This window comes from Scatophagus argus, chromosome 1 (assembly GCF_020382885.2).
Source record: "Scatophagus argus isolate fScaArg1 chromosome 1, fScaArg1.pri, whole genome shotgun sequence".
Taxonomy (NCBI): Eukaryota; Metazoa; Chordata; class Actinopteri; family Scatophagidae; genus Scatophagus; species Scatophagus argus.
In genome coordinates this window covers 16,087,944-16,106,224 of record NC_058493.1, presented here as the reverse complement: position 1 = coordinate 16,106,224, position 18,281 = coordinate 16,087,944, and the positions used below count along the sequence as shown (strand labels likewise).

The 18,281-nt window shown below is 42.2% G+C and overlaps 1 protein-coding gene across 2 annotated transcripts; it reads right to left on the bottom strand.

The window, feature by feature from the left end:
- Positions 1-233: 233 nt before the first annotated feature.
- crispld2 (cysteine-rich secretory protein LCCL domain containing 2) lies at positions 234-15,044 on the bottom strand. Of its 2 annotated transcripts, none has more exons than XM_046386926.1 (15): positions 14,640-15,044; positions 12,332-12,660; positions 11,047-11,165; positions 9,158-9,290; positions 7,278-7,393; positions 6,727-6,827; positions 6,467-6,646; positions 6,321-6,381; positions 6,147-6,213; positions 5,928-6,058; positions 5,713-5,756; positions 5,530-5,602; positions 5,245-5,320; positions 4,132-4,262; positions 234-2,029 (listed from the first exon to the last, which is right to left on the bottom strand). In XM_046386926.1, exons 2-15 carry the CDS (start codon positions 12,599-12,601, stop codon positions 1,978-1,980), a joined length of 1,554 nt encoding a protein of 517 aa, XP_046242882.1. In that variant the 5' UTR covers positions 12,602-12,660; positions 14,640-15,044; the 3' UTR covers positions 234-1,977. The 2 variants fall into 2 exon arrangements, with proteins under 2 accessions (XP_046242882.1, XP_046242874.1); XM_046386918.1 differs by having other exon boundaries at positions 12,332-12,636; positions 14,640-15,043.
- Between the last annotated feature and the right edge of the window lie 3,237 nt (positions 15,045-18,281).

Sequence of the window (18,281 nt, the reverse complement as noted above, 5' to 3'; positions counted from 1 at the left end):
TTGAGATGATATTAAAGTAGTTTTTCTCATATTTTTCACTCACTACCCTGAGGATACAGTAATACAGTAACAAAGGGAATCCTAACCTTTTTTTGGTCCATAAAGTCATAACTTCACATGGGTGAGAGTAAAACACTCGGTGTCCTGTTTACTTGTCTGATTAGGCTGCGCTAAACGTGAGCTAATGTAGTCAGCGGGCATCTCTTTTAAACAAACACAAACACAAGCACATGTTGTTGCTTTGTAAGTCATACTTTATTTTCAAATTGTGCAAAATATATAACCCATCCTACACCTGTATAAAAACGAGACAATTACAACAATTCACACGTTTTAATAATATCTTACCGCATAAAGGATTATTCAAAAACAAAAAAATCATAATATTTACAGTTCCCTTAACTTTACAAAACCTTTTGCATTTCCCATACAAATTGCCATATAGATAGGACATAAATGCCTAGCGCAGCGATAGGACTGAGGTAGAATATGGAGATAAAGTTGACATATACCTAAAGGAAGAGTTATTTTTTTCTTGGCCAGGTTTACAGTCTTGTGTTTTATGCTCAGTTAGCCTGTTTTATCCAGGAAATCAAAAGGTAGAACAACAAGGCTTAATGGTACTATAACTTATCTCGTGTTATTTCAGACCCCAACTGAACACTACAGTCCCGCAGCACAAACTGGACTTTACATTTGTTTCATAAGTTTCCATGAGGAATGCTAACTAAGTTAAAATGTACTCTTTATGTGCATTTAAGCAGCATGGCAGAAATGCTTTAGAGAAGTATAAAAAGACTCAAATAGCAAACTAAACTTCAATAAAATGAGGCACTGCGGTGAGAAAAGTATTCAGCAAAGTCTGTGTCCTGCATGTACTGCATAGGACAGGTTGTTCTTAGGCCTGATGTCTGATGTCATAAGTCTAATTCCGAGCATGAGAACCTTGAATACACTCACACACCCCTGAAAATGGTCTAGTCTCTACACTTTCTCAGCACCTGAAACATGTGCCACATTCAGCTGTCTTAGGGGGGCAGGGGACAAATTAAGCATTTTCATATACTTTACAGAAACAACAGAAACAAGGAAATCAGGAAAACACTGAGCTGTAATAAATATGAATATTACTGGCATCATTCCGAGGATCCCCTCTGCACCAGCTATCGCATAGCACACAGCGAACTTAGCAACATAACACCTTCTCTAAACGTCTGGCACTGAAGCGACACCGGCCTCCTTAAGGACAACATTTTCTATCAACAGCAGTGCCTGTTGCTTGTATACACTTCCATTTACCACACTGTGTCTTCTCTTCCTCTGCCCTCCTCTTCTGCCTGACAAGTTCTGTTCCGCCCAGCCATCAAAACATCCTCACTCAGAATGAGCACAACATTTGACTTAGAAGTGAAATTTAGACTTAGATTTAGTTTCACAGTCTAAATCTTCAAGAGCAAAAAGCAGTGACTATCCAGGTGAGCAGAAAGGCAACAAAAACAAATCAGTATGAACGTAAAAGTGTTAATATATGGTACTCCATTTTTAAAACAAACAAAATATCATATATTCTGAGCATAATGATTAAATACAGTGTGATCGGTATACATTCCTGTGTATGAAAACCAATTGAAATTTGTAATAAGAACATCAATGTAAACATAATACTTTCTGTAAAACAACTCAAAACGTCCAGCACCAGCTGTTCAATCCATAACATATTTTTAAAAATATTCCATAGTCACAGATTAAGTAAGTATGGCTAAGAAATATCCATGTCTGGAGTTAAAAGCTGAGAAAAAAGGAGTCCAAGAAATTTACTGGGTGTCTACTGTTATTAATGAAGAAGGAAAAGCTCATCCATCAATCTGCTGGAACAGAGACAGATGGTCAGCCATGGTATCCAACCTGTGGGCACTTCCTGCTCTTCAAGAGCAGCTGAGGTGACTCTGTTGGTCTTTGGACTTCTGAAGTGAAGCCTCACTGCCTCACGGCAAATACTCGGAAAGAGCCTCCCTCTGTGTTGCTCTTGCTGCAAACAGACAAGAAGGAAAACATGTCACATTTGGTAAACACAGCTACAGACGCAGCTGTTGCTACTAATCATGTTAAAGGGACAATTCAGTGACTTTATGTGTTACGTCTTTAGAGTCAGGAGAGTCAGAAGGCTGATGAAAGACTGAAGCAGCAAAATGCTACTTTCAAACTGCAAATCTCCAGGGTGAACTGCAACTTTTTGTAAAAAAAATAAATAAATAAAATAAAATTTAAAAAAAAAGGTGTTTCAAGTGTCAAGCACGAACTGAGATAACCCTGATGAAATCATCTGCTATCTTAAGTGTCAGACAGAAGACTTTATACAACTGTGTTCAGACTACAGTAGTACTCCCCCTTAAAGTCAAATAAATACATCTTTTTGCACAATGGTTGTTGGCCAGGACACCTGGCCTGCTTTCTAGTATTGCCCAAATCTTCGGCAGCCAAATCCCAATCATGGTGTTCACAACATCCACCAAATGGCACGTTGGCAGCATGACTCAGTGTGTCAGCTCTCTAAGTCTGACCTTTTCCAGCAACTGCGTGTGTTAAAACTTGATGACTTTGTAATTAGTTCATTAGTGAAGAGACCTTGAAGCTCTGCCACAATCAATAATCAGGAGAGGGCTGCGCGATTGGTATCACATCACATATAATTGTCCATATAGGAAAGCTCTGACTAAGTGGCTGACAGCATTTCCATCCTCGAGTAATCAGATAGTCTGTTATTACTTCCCCAGCAACAGAATGCAGTCCAAACTGCCCGAGCTGCCATGATGTTGGCACATGGCACGGACTCCCTCTCAGCCGCTTACTGACCTCCTATCCCAGTGCCCTGAGTGGGGCCTTTGCAGCTCTGCATTAGATTTCATCGTAGTCAGACTTGAATTATTTTGGCCATTCAGCACTTTGCATGCTCAATTGAAATGCTTGGGTAAAGTAAGCAAAGATCCCATGTGTGGCCCATCCACACACCAAACCACACCATTACTCTCACAAAGCCACATGCCAGCAGAACTGGCCTCAAGGGCTTCCTTGCCTAAGCTTGGTCCACTGGAGCTGGCCACAGACATGAAAGTGGTGTGAGAAACGTGGTGTGCACGCAGAAATCCCACTGCACGCATGATTACACGAGACATAAGTCAAGGTAGGGTACATGGTAGGGTTTTAAATTCTCTTGTCAATTTTACTTGTTTGGTTTTACTATGAGCATTTTGATTGTATCTCAAGGTTCTTTTTACTACACTCCCATCGGTCCAACATTAAGTTCTAAGTAAAGCAAAGTATTGAAGATAAGTATTATTCTAAATCTCCACATTATATAACATCTATCATAAAACTTCAACTGCACTCCCCTTTTTAGACTCTTGATTATTGTGGGCACAGTTAAACCTACAGATCATCATTTTCTAATCAGATCTTAGATCACATGTCATGCTGAATGTACCCAGTGAAACAAAGTGGCATTTCATTCTGATTATGAGACTAGCGTTCTCTTTAAAGCACCTAAACACCAGCTCCTCATTCACACAGGTGTTCTCAGTCTTGCTTCATTAGACCTCTTCATATAACCATGTGCTCGCGCGCAGACTTATTTGACCTTTAGCTTTGTTGCACCTGTTAGTGTGGGACACCCCCTGGGATTTACAGGGATTTTCATTCCACTTTTGTAGAGCAATTTTGCTCCATTTACTGCAAACACAATGTGACTAGTGGTTTGAGAAAACATTACCTTATTCAGGAATCCTTTAACTGAATGTGTTTGTGCTGTCCCACAATGGCAGATTTGTAAATGTGTACATGTGTTGTAAGTGAAAACAAAATCTCATACTTCCTCAGCCTTTCTTACTTAATTTTAATCACAACCAAGGAGGTGATGATGGAAGCTGCCACACATCATGTCCGAGCATGAATGGTTCTTCTCATTTTTAGACAAAGCGTCTCTCAAACACTCTACAGCTAGACTGCATGGAGCCAAATCTAAAAGTCAGACTATCTCGAATGTCACTGTGATAACCTACTACTTTTGAAAGATTATTACAGTAAAAGGTAGTTGACCACAAAAATAAATAAATAAAAATAAAAACTGAGTAGTACCTCTCAGACTGGATGCCATTTTTCAGGACTCCAACGTAGTTCTTTCTCTTGTCTAGTGGCAGAACATCCACCAAACCACCATCTGCACTGATTACCCCTGCATGGATGGCTGCTTTGCAAATACTGGAGCTCTGTGGCAAAGAAGAGAAATGCTTTTAGAAGATGGGTAACAGTTCATTTACTTCAAGATTATCTTTGAAATTCCCTTATCATCAAATACAGAACGAAATATATTGCAGGAATTCACAGACACATGTCGGCACAGCCACGCTGACACACAAGAGAGCGCTTGTTTCACAGTCTGAGCCAACACGACATACCATGAGCTCTTATCAACTGTCTGGAGCAGAATCATTCATATCTAGTCCAAACACATATCACATTGCCCATACACCCCTCCAACATCTCTAACCAGATGGTTTATGTCTCATATTTAACCAATATCCAGCCTCTACACCACTGTAAAAACATGTTTGGGTGCCTGAGATTGCAAAACATTCTTGCGCACTCTGCTGCTTTATTCTGTGCCTGAGTCTTGAAAGATCTGTGATGTGGGTGCAATTTCATCACCTTGAAAAATCCATTAAAAACCACACTGACCTCATGTGACTGCCAACTTCCACTTCCAAAATGATCCACGAGAGTGACGTGAATACTTACGGTACATCTGATAAGTTGAGTATGGAGGCTACTTTATGATGACTAATCTCATTTACCGAATTCTGAGTGATGAAACCCGTCTTTGTGAAGCTGCATTTCTTTCTATGTTTCCTACCTCTGAGACACAATATAGATAATGCCTGAAAAAGCCTCGGCGGGGTCAAGCCTCATGCAGGGTAATACAACCTGGCACTCTGGTTTACCTCACCATTACTCCTATTCTCCATGAGGCTTGTTCACACTGTGATTTAATCACTTTCCATAGCTACCATCCATCACAAAGCCTGTAAAGTTGTCATAACTTAACAGTGCTGCAGATCCACATATGTTTTTCTTTCTGTCTGGAGTAATATCTCGTAAGTAAATAAAAACCAATAGCACAGAACTGGAGGACCTGGACCTCTGGTGTGATTCATGATCAGTTTGTAAAAATAACCAGTGTGTGTGACTTACGTCTGCATAGACGCTGTTCCCGATCACAGGTGACCAGTAAGAAGGTTGAGTCTTGCAGTTGGTTGGACAGAAGATTCTGAAAAACAAAAACAACAGGTAAGAATCTTCACTTTAGGAATCCCTATTTAGCATTAATAAACAACTAAAATAAAGTTATATATTTAAAAAATCATTTAAATATTTTAATATAATTGTACACTTTACATCTGATTCGACGATACTGGGAAGCAAAACCTTTCATTGTATAATTAGGTCATGATTTAGAGAACGGTTGTGAGAGAGCACCTTGGACAGTGTGAGTCGGGCTTTTTGAAAGGGCAGATTTCAGCCACTGTGGTGTAGCAGTCGGCAGTCATTTCTGCCAAAGAGAAGGAAAACACTTAACATATCTAAAATGTGTTGGCTGACTGTGTGAAACTGCATGCAATCATGACTCAAAGCTCTTCTTAAAAACAGCGCCTCACTTACCTTCCACTTTGGCCACCACAAAGGCATTGCTGGGTTTATATTTACTGTAAAAGACATCATAGTGTTTAGAAATCAGACAAACAAAAGGTTCTCAGAAAAAAAAAATATCATTGCCCAAAATGTGAATCATAGAAGAAGGGAGATTTCACAAGAGTTGCATCAGCAACTGTGACTTCAACCTAGTTGTGAAATTCAGACTGAGCATATTTAACTACCTGAGGGCCTCGATGCCATTCTTTGTGGACTTGACAAAGAACGGAAACTTGTCCATCCTTGTGATGTCGATCAGTCCTCCGTTGTTGTCAATGACACCAAAATGTATTGCAGCTCTGCAAATACTTGATTGCTGAAACAATAAACACTTATAAAAATACATATACAGTATAAACTGTGACATATTACAAACTGTGTTGTTTCATGTTGGACAGACTCACCACATCGTAGAAAAGAGTTCCCCAAACTTTTCCTTTCTTATTGAGACAATTAGCAGGACAGTTATATCTGCAGAGGCAGAAAATGAGTTGGAGACAAGAGAGACTTGATAGTGGAGCAGAAGTATATGGTAAATGGGAATGAATGAGACTTAACCATGCAAACTATAATCTGACCTGTTGCAGGTTGCGCCTCTACATTTATCTCGCAGTCTAGTCTCACACTTAATGGTCTGAGCTGAAAGAACAAGATAAAAAATCCATTAAGACATGTACGAAAAAAGTGGAAACTTCAGATCGTTTTTTATCATTCCTGTAGCTACCGAGATAGGTGTTGCTGGGAGCTGATGAAGCTGGCGTCTTGGGTGTGGTGGGCTTGGACACTGGTTTCTTTGGAGCAGACGGTTTAGGTTTGGGGGCAGGTTTGGCGGTGGTGCGAGGTGGTAGTGGAACCTGAGGCTTCTCCACCTCATTCATGTCCTCTGTCTCAGAGCGCTGAGAGTCTACAGATGGACATGCACATAGGGTTCAGGTTCTCAACATGATAAAGACCTTTGAATTAAAACCATGTGGCTTTTCTCACCTTTGTAACACAGGTTATTCCTACATCCTCCTCCGTAGCTGGGAGGGCACTGGGAGCAAGGGCGGCCATGCTGGTATGGAGCTTCACCGATCCAGTTGCCCCTGCAGAAATCGGCAGTGGACAACTTGACTAAGGTGGAAATTAGTCATCAGTCAAGCATCACAGGCCTCATGGCCTTGTAATTACTTCACCACTCTTTGTCCATTGTCAACACTAGTCGTTAGTCTCACAGTCTAATAATAAAAACACCCCTCGTTGTCTGTGAGGCAACTAAATCCTGTGGGCTGTCTGGAAAACAAGCGTCTGTTCCACTCTTATTTTATTTTCCCTGTGCTTTCTTATTTTTTGGTCTCTTCTCACTTCTGCAGAAATTTTAATGGCCCAAATATGTCATACAGATGTCTAGGACTACTGCCGCTACATATCTGCTGTGTAGCTACATTAGAAACACACACTGTAGCATTGGTCAGCATTGTGACAAGCAAGAATGTAAACAAGAGTCAAGAGAGCAGAGGTGTGGATGAACAGTGAAACATGAAGGAATGTCTTACTTTGGGGAATAGTTGCACACAAGGTAAACAGCATTCTCCCATATTTCTCCCCACACGTCCATCCTCGGACAAATGTGCACGGCACAGCCCACGCGGCTGGTTGTTGCCCAGACCATCTGTAAAGAGGGAAATGAAAGGATAGCTAAAGTTAGCACAGGGAATTGATGGACACACAGCAGTGTAAGCAGTTGAGCTTGTAGCCTAGATTTCCTGCCTCACTTTTTTTTTACTGTCCGTGGTTCAGTCAGACACCCCAGAAGACTAGATTGGCAGTCACGATTAATGGGGTCACTGGGACTTGTGCCTCAGTCAGGCATGCCACGTGTGAACCCAGTGTGCCCTCCCTGACACGATCACGACACGATTTGCATCATCCATTTAGAAGTGGAAAAAAACTGCAGTTTTTAATATCTTAACAGAAGTCAGCTCAAAACTGGCCATGGTAAAATAAAACGCCTTATTAAAGGGAAAGCTGCTGCAGTGGTGTTACAGATGAATGATGTGCCATTTGACGGCAAATACAACACAGCATGTTCCATGACTCCTCCTCACTTTCCTCCCAAACTCTGCAACATGTGTGCTCTCCCTCCTCAGGAATGTTCATCTTTTTTCCTGGTACAGTTAGAGGCCACTGGAAGCAGTGAGTCAGCACATAGACTGGTGTGTGCTGAGTGCTAGGGGTTCAGCCCAGTGGACTCTCTAACTCCAGTGGGTCTAGTATTTCTCTGTGCAGGTAACTGTGGAGTATGGAGTATGACTGCCTGCACTGCAGCAAATGAAAAGCAGAGGCAAGGTGATGATGCTCAGATTTGGCACTGTCTCCTCTCTGCAGCATCTTCAAAAGAATCCAGGTCAAGCAGTGAGGGGTGTCTGGTGTGTCTGGAAATGACTCCCAGATGGCAGTGATCAGGTTTCAGGGTGAAGGCACAAGGAGGAGCCTGGATGTTTCTGTAAAGTCATCCCAGCAGCTACAAAGTAAAGTCTAAGGGATGAAGAGGCCAACTCGGCCATTTAAGTTTCATTTTGATTTTTTTTTTTTCATTTTCTCTTCTTCTCTTCATCTCTAGTTTGAGTCCCCTGCAATCTTGCTCCATGACTTGCATCTGATGTTATTTATCCTTGAATATCCTTGTTTTCACTGTCTACAAGTCATTCTATATGTGCCTGTCATTTAACCCCCCAGTCCCCTCACAACTATGACCATAAATACTGTGAAATATCATACAGGGTGCACACCACCTGCTGTATTCTGCCCTGCAACACCTGTCAAGGGACATGTGTTCTGTATTACAGATAAAAGAAGGCCCTTGACCTGATTCAGATTTTATCCTAAAGATGGTTCAAAAATAAGTTCAGAAACATAATTCAACCTAAAATGACACTTAACGAGAGCTTCGTCAAAGGAGTACTTCATCAATTTAGCATTGCACTCCTATAAAACTGGACCTATAACACCTATAAAGAGAGCAGAACTTGTCTTCTTTATTCAAAATGTGACATCTGTCAGAACCTGCCGTCTGCATTACCCACAATGCTTATACAACCACTGACAGTTCATCTAGAGATTCAGGTGTGTTATGCTTGTTTAGTTAGAAGCTAATTTAGCTTCGAGCTGCTAGTCTCGAGCAGAGATGAGGAGCAGACAACAGAGGTCAGATAAGCTCACTTCTTTCTAACTTCACACAGTCAGATTTAGTCTTAATAGTCTTCAGCCCCAGCTGATCTTGACTCATGTGACATCACGTTAGGTCTTTCTTTTTATCAGACTTCATGAAGCTCCCTCTCCAGCCACAAAAGGCTTCACACACTTTTATTTCACACAGGTAGTAGTACTCTCTGAGACTTGGACGCAGACCTGTACGTGTATGATTTCATCTCACCTGGGTGTAATGGGTGCACATGGGCCCGGAGCAGCGTTCTGGACACCAGGGATTGCACTCATGGGGGTAGGGATAGGTGTAGTCTTTCACCTCATCGTACCAGGCCTGGACGTGGAAGGCAGGAGAGCGGTATCTGTAGGGCACGCACACACACATTCACACACAAATACACACACATATGCAAACAAGCACACACAGACAGACAAACAGTAGGCTCAGTCACAGGCTATCCAGGTACCAGGGGCAAAAGGGAAATATCTGAGGGAGCTGCCAGGTGCTTTGGCCAGACTTGAGAAACGCTGCATGAACCTCCCTCTTCCCTCCCCCCCTCCCTCCGGGCCTCAAGTGATGAGTCTGAATTTGACCTGGCACACAGAACAGCAGTTTGTTCCCCTCCATAACAGGGGAAATCTAATCAGGCTGAAAAAAAATAATAGAATCAAAGCAAACCTAAACATGGCCCAGCGGCCGAACAAATCAGTCCTAGCTCTTATTATAAACATCTCTTTTTACGGTATTGAAAAGTGCTGAGCTTATAAATGGAGTGTGTGTGTGTGTGGGGGGGGGGGGGGTTGTTGGCACAGGAAGAAAAGAAGGCAAGAGGGAGAGAGGAAAAGGCCTGTGAGAATGAGAGCAGATTCCTGGAAGAGCACCTGCTGTGATAACCATACACTGTCATACACAGAGGTCTACTGTCTCTGATGTCTACTCAAACACACGCACACGCACGCACACACTCATTCACATTAACGTCAACCTTAATGTACTCGGACTAGCTCTACCTCCACGCTTGTGCTTCACTCACAGCAATAGATTTTGAAGTTTTTTAAAGGAGGAGATCAGTAAAAATTGATTTGGACTTTTTTGTGTTTTTGCACTGCCTTTTGCTAGAGTGCACACAATCACTGTAGCTTACAAGAAAGGACATGGCAGAGCAACTCTAATACAACTGTTTGTGATGCCCATTTATGAAAGTTCAGTTTGTTTGTTTGTTTTTTATGGTACCGACCAAAATCTCAAAATCTACATAACACTGAGGGTAGTAAACGGCCAAAAGCTGGGATCCAATGCAAGGTCAGATTTGTAGTTTTGTTGACTTATTTTGAAATCGGTTTTGCTTGTGTGAATCATAATTTTATACCGTATTTTATTTGGTGTCTGTCCTGCTGCTTGTGTTTAGACAACATGTCACTTTTGAGAACTTTGTCACACTTTATAAAAAGTCAGTAAGTTCTAACTGATGACTTTACTAATTGTGATGTAAATGTAATTTGCTAATGTTTTAAATGTTTGTTAGCTATAAGCCATTCTAATTTTTGAGTTGGCAAGTTGTGAACAGGGCTATGATATCAAATAGCAAATGTCTGTTACAAATTTCTCATCCAGTAGCTGTTGAGACATTTCAGTCAGGACTAAAGTGAAATACTGACTGACCTGCCATCACTAGAGCCACAGTGCTTGTTTGGATAAAAATGCACCTGACAGACCTTCTGCAAAAAGTTCTGCAGAAGATCTGGACCATAATCTATTAGTTAATTTCCAACATATATGAATGCATTAATGTCAAGAATAAAAAGCAAACACCACTCAAAGGGACTGTGATTTTAGAAATATATAAAACTTATCAATAAAGCATTAGTAAAGCACTTATAAACCAGTAATAAAACTATTGGCTACAATTTATAACCCTTTCTAAATGTTTTCTAGAAGAAAAAACAAGTTTTTATTCCTCAAACGCCTTAAATTAACAAAACATTGTTTTCACATCAGTACAGGAAATTCATGACTCTCATCCCTTGCACCGGTAATGGTATTCATAAATTTTGACTTTTCACCAGTTACCACAGATGTATAACATAGCTCACTGACTGTGTGTTATTTCATCTTACCTTCCCCAGTGAACCGCCAGGTTTTGTCCAATAGACATGAGCAGGTCCTGAGGTCCGTGGTCCCACTGACACTCCTCTGCCCACTGGGTGGCAGAGCGCTCTAACTCGTCATCCCAAACCTGCACAGGGGAAGCAAAACAAGTTTCTCACAAGGAATTTAGACACCAATAGGAAGACATCACATCATTCACCTGCCGCATCTGCGGTGACATAAAGCATTGTAATCCACATCTTGTTCTGACTCAGTAGATACACAACCACAACCTGTTCAAGGCCTCAGCTCCTGCACTTCCCTCCCACTTAGCTGAAACTGAGCTGGACACAAGTACAACATTAACCTTAGACGGTGATATTTGAGTGGGGCAGCTGGCGCCTGGCCTTGGTCCACTACAAATCTCCAGCAATCACAGCTGAATTATCCACATTTCCTGAGTGGGTTTCTTTACAGAGGTAGAGAGGAGGGTGGAAAGCAGAGAAGACACCTGACCCCTGCTGTGGAGCCGGGGGGGGGGGGGGCGCACTGTGAAGGTAGGGAGGACTGCACACAGCACGGCTACTCAAAGCACATCTCCTCAGTAAATTTCCAGCCTTTTGGTGGTCGCTAAAACATGCACACACAGACACTACTGTAACCCCAAACACCATGCAGTAACACACACACACACACACACACACACACACACACACACACTGCCCGTTGGCTGGAATCTGAAATCTTCAGACACTTTCCTCCCTGGTTATAACCGCACTCCACAGACACACGGGCCACCACTGCTCCTCTCAACTTTATGGCCCTCGTGGTTTTCAATAACCCTCTGTGCGTCTCAATAATATTGCCTTTCCATTTTTCCCCCATTGATGTGCCACGTCGTCCCATAATTTTCCCATTTTCTCGCCTTATTCTGTCTGTCCTCCTTTGACCCAGCCCTCCCTCGCTCGTCTGTCTTCTCCTGCAATGAGCTGTTTGCAGGTAGGACAGAGTCAGCATTATTGTCCTCCTTGTAAAAGAGCAGCACAGCAGGCTGGCAATGGCTCACCATCATTACTGCATGTTTCCAAAGGAGAGAAAATGTTGTTTCTTTTTTTTTTTTAACAGCAACACCACTTTTATAGGCAGAATAAAACCTTAAACCCTAATCACCAGCCTCATTTCAGAGCTCAGTGTTGCTGACACATTCAAATTAATTTCTTTGTGAGGTGAAGCCAAAGATTAAAGCTGATAATTATCTTTGCTGAGGTAGAATAAGAGCTAAATGGGTCATTGGGCTAATGGGACATGTCTCACCATGAACTCCATGTTTGAGGCAGTGGGGTAGACGCCGCCCCTCAGCTTGTTGTGCAACTGGATGATCTCCTCTCGGTCTGACCAGCGGATGGCTCGTCGGGTCCTATTGCCAGCTGTGTTGCCGGTACCGATCGGATTTGCTTCGTCCTCGTAGCGGCTCAGCAGCTGCCTGAGCTCCTTGGAGTCGGGGAGGAAGAGGGAAGCTGAGTTCCTGATGCACAGCAGCAGGACGGAGAGGACACAGAGCCAGGTCGTGGGAGCGAGGGTCATTCTGACACTTCAGCTGTCTGGGCTGGACTTTCAGACTACAGAAGGATTGTGTGTGAGTCCTAGACACAACCAGCAGGGAGGAAATATTTAATAAGTCTTTCCACGCTGTGTGAGTCAACAAAGCAGAGTACAGATTGCAAAATATGGGAGTATTGGTGACTGAAGTAACACAGACACATGCTGGTTTACAAAGTATTACCAGCATGAAGAAATACCGAGAATTGCCTACTTTCCATCAGTATCGTATCTGCTTCAGTTGTTTTTTTCTGATAGGGCTGGGACAAAACATTCATAAAGAAACAGGCGATTCTTTATTCTTTACCTTGTGTTGTGCCATGTTCTCACTGATGCTGGCACAGTCTCTTGTGATGCTGATGCTGAATTAATGTCTGAATTACTCCCAGCAGTTCAGCCTTCCGGCAGTTAATGACTGATGAATCCAGCATAAAATATTTGAGAAGCTCTGGATGTTCAACTACTGTTTACAGTCAGGTGTTAACTGTTCACGTTTGGTCATTTTTGTGGCTGTATCTCTTGCTTGTCTTGGAATCCTGGAGGACGTTAATGCTGAGAGGTTTTTCTCATATTCTGTCTGGCTCAGGGTTTGATATAATGTGAACAAAAGCAGATCATTATAAACTTGCAGAGCTCTTCTACTGGATTACATTAAATTGTAAAGGTTTACCTCATAAACTGGCGACTTGGTACAAAACAGCTAGAGATCGAATCAAGCTTTATCTAAATGTACACAGATAGTGAGGTTTACCATGGAGGATCATCTTGCAAACTGTGCATCACAAAACTATCTCCCTCTTCTCGACTCTCTGTGATTATTTTCTAACCAAAGCGGGCAGCAGGGTGGGACACTGAGGAGTTCAGACTGAAAGGTTTCACCCTGCTGAACCATCTTTAAGCAAAACACTGCATTCCTGACCCATCCAGGGACAATACTCTGTAACTGACCCCGCACCTGACCTCCCTCTGGAAGGCAACAAGCAAGAGGGATGACATCCAAGATCAAAGCTACGCCAAATATTCTCTCTTTATAATAAAATAAAGAGAGACGAGCCAGTCAGCCAATGTGATCACTGGAGAAATAAAAAAATAAACCAAGCTCCAGCTCGCACTGGCTGCTCTTATCCTTGAATCCCTTCACCTCTTTGCCTCTGGCTGAAAAGGCGACTTGAGGTCTGGCACCGGCTCTTTGTCAACATACTGTGCCAGCGCAGGGCACTGCGAGCCAGCGGGCAGCTCAGGCGCCACACCCTCCTCCTCCTCCTCCTCCTCCTCCTCTCCCTGTGCCCCCTCTTCACACTAAATCTCTACCAGCTTCTCTGTCTGAGCCCTTCTCACGGCTCTCACGAATTTTATACCAGAGTGACAGACAGAGGCTCCGACACATGCGCATATCCCCACGCTGTCTACGAGAACTCCTAAGCCACCGGTGGGCTCGTACGTGAGCTTCTGAGGGACTGACCTGCTCTCCACCTCACCACGAGTGGATGCAAGCACAGCTCATATCACAGTATAAACTGTCCGATTTATACTCAGATGTTTGCTCACTTTTTTGCTTACATCTGTGTTTTTTGGGGCGATGAAGTGTGGCTTTTCATTCTGTTGTAAATCTAGCATTAATCTTTGAATCACTTTTCCACTTTACTCACGAGCTTGCAGCCTGTAGTATTTTCCATCTCGGTAGCTTATGCTCTCCCACTGACACATCCTCAGTGGGGACTGCAGACTCACAATGAATGGCAGTGTCTTGCCAAAAGCCTCTTACACACTGGGACGGTTTGTAACCCACAGTGACACATGTTCATGCTGCTGTCAGGAGCGTATCAGTACATCTGATCAAATTAGAATAAAAGTTGTTGCTTCAGTCGAGATCTCAATCGTCTGCAAGTTCGACTTCACAGTTTGTCTTTTTTACTTCTGCATGATTAAATAAAGGCAGTGAAGCCTACTCTTACACTACAGCGTACCGGAAAGCTACCATACATTTCAAATTAAAGTGAGTGCAGCGTCTCATCTTGCTCACCTCTCTCTTCTCAGTTAGTATCTAGTGGCTTGGATGCCTCGGAGCAGTTTCCTCTGCGCGCTGTATTATTCCCGTGTGAGAGGACCAGGCTGCTGCTTGTTGGCGGTGTTCCTGAAGCACATAGGAGCTGTGTGACTCCTGAGCAGCCCAGAGTGCCTTATATAGAGAAGGAGACCCCCTCAGCACCAGAGGAAAAAATTAGTATCTCTCCTCACTCCCTCATTCGCCAGCCTCCCTCAAGTAGACTATGTTCTTGGCAAAGAGCGCGCAGACACGCAGCGTAAAGTCAGGAAGGAAACTACATATACTGTAAATCAGAGGGCTGTCACAGGAGTCAGCGGCAGCCAGTTAGATCACCATCTCTGAATCACGTTGAGCTGACACTTATTACCCAGATATGTATCTTCACAACAAGATACAGACACACGTCAAACTGCAGACTAAACAGGCAGCAGGGAACAGGGAGACCCTCAACAAGCACATTTAAAATCACTAATGAAATGATCTCTTATATCCGTTGGGACTGACGCTTCATGGGTTAGTTAGAAGCCATACACATTTTTGGGTTGCCAGGTTGTGTAAAATCCATAGGCTAGAATTGATATTTTCTATTTGACTATGATGATGCGATGATAGGAATGCTGGTAATACTTTGTTAAATGCCCATGAGTTTCTCCCTTTCTTACGAGTCTACAGTTAAAATTAATAAGTCATTAATTGTGTTTTGTTGCCAAGTTAAGTGTTACAAGGAGATCCACGTCATCTGCAGCTCGTTTCTAGAAACAAGTGATCGACGTTAAAGGAAGACTCCAAAGTGTGTCAGAAATTGTTCTTCTGAATGGCCCATAACTAATATAGAAAGAAACTTTCTTTTTAATCTATTAATAAAGCAACTGGTCACAAGTTAAACACCCTTTTATAAAGGTATGAAAACAGTGGGATACATTAAAAAGATCCATTAAGTGATTACAAGGATCATCTGCAACATATTAAGTTGCAACATATTCAAGATTCAAATATTTTTTTTTACAATATGGATGGCCTAGATGGATTAATAAATCACACAATTTGTTTTTTAACATTTGCTGATTTTTGTTGTACCAGTAACACTTAATAGCTTTAAAAACACTGCCGGACAGCAACTCTTACAGTTCAGGACCTGAACTGTAAGAGTTTCACGGCCTAATGACCTGTTCACTGTCACAGCTCCAAAAACCAACCAGGCGGGGTCAGAGGTCAAACAGGGTACCACATCCAGGTTTTCATTCCAGCCAAACTCAACAATGCAATTGCAAATAACTCAATAAGATCGTGATGGTTTTTGAGTTCATTGCAGCTCCCATTACAGCATTTGCAAAACCTGCAAGACCTCCATCACTTATTTTATACCTCGTGTTTAAAACAAACTTGTGCAGTATCATTAGCTAAAGTCAAAATACATCTGTTTTAGGAAGTGTGGTATAAAAACTGCTCAGGTGCAATGCTGTGGATAACAACACATCGACCTCCTTGTGGAAGTTCAGGTCATGAGTAAATATTTTATTAAATGCTTCACACAACGATACGACGGCTGTTGGAGAGGATAAAGACGGGAAGATGGACGAACGTGGATCTCCTGCTCTCATAACAGGCTTCATCACATGTCACTGTTGTATCTCCTTACTGGCCGTGCAGAGAGCTCACTGCGTTGTGACCCAAATAGTTCACATTTTATTCCATTATGAGCCTGATTTCTGTCTGGAATATCTGAGATATTTACAAGAACACGACCACTCAGAAGGAATGTCAGCAGATTTTCTTTCCCTTGCCAGGTTGGGTTCTGCCTTCAGTCAAAATACAGGTTTAGCAGGATGTCTGGCCCATCGTGCATTGACGGGTTATGCTGTGTAGTCAGATGTTCCCAGGGAAATTTCTGACCACATGGGGTTCATCTATATTGCACAGCACACGGCCCAGAGATACTTCTTATTGTAGGCTTGGATTTGCTCAGCCTCCTCCTCCAGTGCTGTGTAGCTTTTGGTATATCAGATAATTCTGTATTACAATTAAAGCAGGGATTATGTTATAGCATTATAGATAGAATAAATAATATAAATAAAGGGTGATATTTCGATCTACTGGATGACATTTAAATAGATCCAGATGTCTAATGCAAATCAGGGGCATTTCTTTACAGGATAAAATTGGCAAATGTCATCTTTGTGAAGTCCATTTTGTAATTTTGTAACTGTGATTATATTCTATGGTTATGTTGAAGTTGTGCAGTGATACAGGACGTCTGATTTTAGAGCCTCAACTTTCAACCACATTTTTTGATTTGCCAAAGTAATTTGATACTTGGTGTGTGGCCATGACTTTTATTTAATTTCCCCACCTCGAACACATTTTTCTCTGTGACTGAAACAAGATAATCCACAAATACCTGGCACCATTATGTTACTCTTTGCATATTCTTTATTCACAGACCTGTAAAAACACATATTTGGGATTCAGCTGGTATAATATCCTGTCTGTCTGTGTGATGGTTTGCTTTTTGTTTTTTGAACACTATTGAAACACTATGAATCATGAGTGCATTTTTACCTCTTTTTCAACTTTTTAGAATACTATTGACAGACAGCAGTCCATGATAAGAATGACTGGATTATGATTTTACAATCTGCATTTCCCGGTCCTGAGTAAGGCCTCGTGACAAAAATTAGTGATCATGTAAACTCAGGCTTGATGACTGTATTCAAACGAGGCCTGTGTGTTATTCCTTACTCATCTGCACCGACCCAGAGACATAAATCCTGTCAGGCCAAATGGGAATGGGAAACTCACAACTCCACATTAGTCGCAGTTAAAGGCAACAGGAGGATTGCACAACTGAGACATCCTTTTCTTGTTTACTTTTTGACATTATATAATCTTGGACAGGTGGACCACTGTGCTTCTTTATATGTCCAAGTTCAAGGGGAAGGACCTCCACCGTACACAGATATATACATACACACTGGAGGGCTGGTCTCCATACACAAAAGTGAGAACTGGATTTTTGGACAGGGGCCTGCGGATGTCCTTAAAAATCTGGTTTCCATGATGTTTACTTTCCGTAGAAACTGTGGTGTGCCAGCAGGCCTCTAAACAAGACACACAAAAATGAGATGCAGTTCCAGAAAAACAAGGAGACTGAATGAAGAGACCATATGGTGTGTGAGGCCGATAATAAAAACACACCAGCAAGTGTATTGCAATGGAGCAAAAATCACTCCTATGAGGATAAAGGAGGTGAAGGAAGTTCAAATTAGTCAGACGTAAGCACACAAGAGGAGAAAGCCACACAGAAAGCCCTCCTTACTCTGTAAGGGTCTGTGGCATGAATGGAATACATGGCAGGCATTCCAGTTTCAAAGTCTGTTGCTTCAACAGTCAAGTTGAGCACCTGAATCGTATCCATCAAGGTGAACCTCAAACAAGAGGTTTCTTTTTGGACCTTTTGTCCCCTTAAGCTAAAGCAATACCTCCTTGTTTCCCCTTTTGTTTAGAATGATTTTTCCTTCCGACATTATGAAGGTTAACAGATACGTTACTTAATAAGAAGCTTGTCTTTCGCTCTCCAAACTGAGCTGCGGGCGGCTGTCGCATGTTTATTAAAACAGG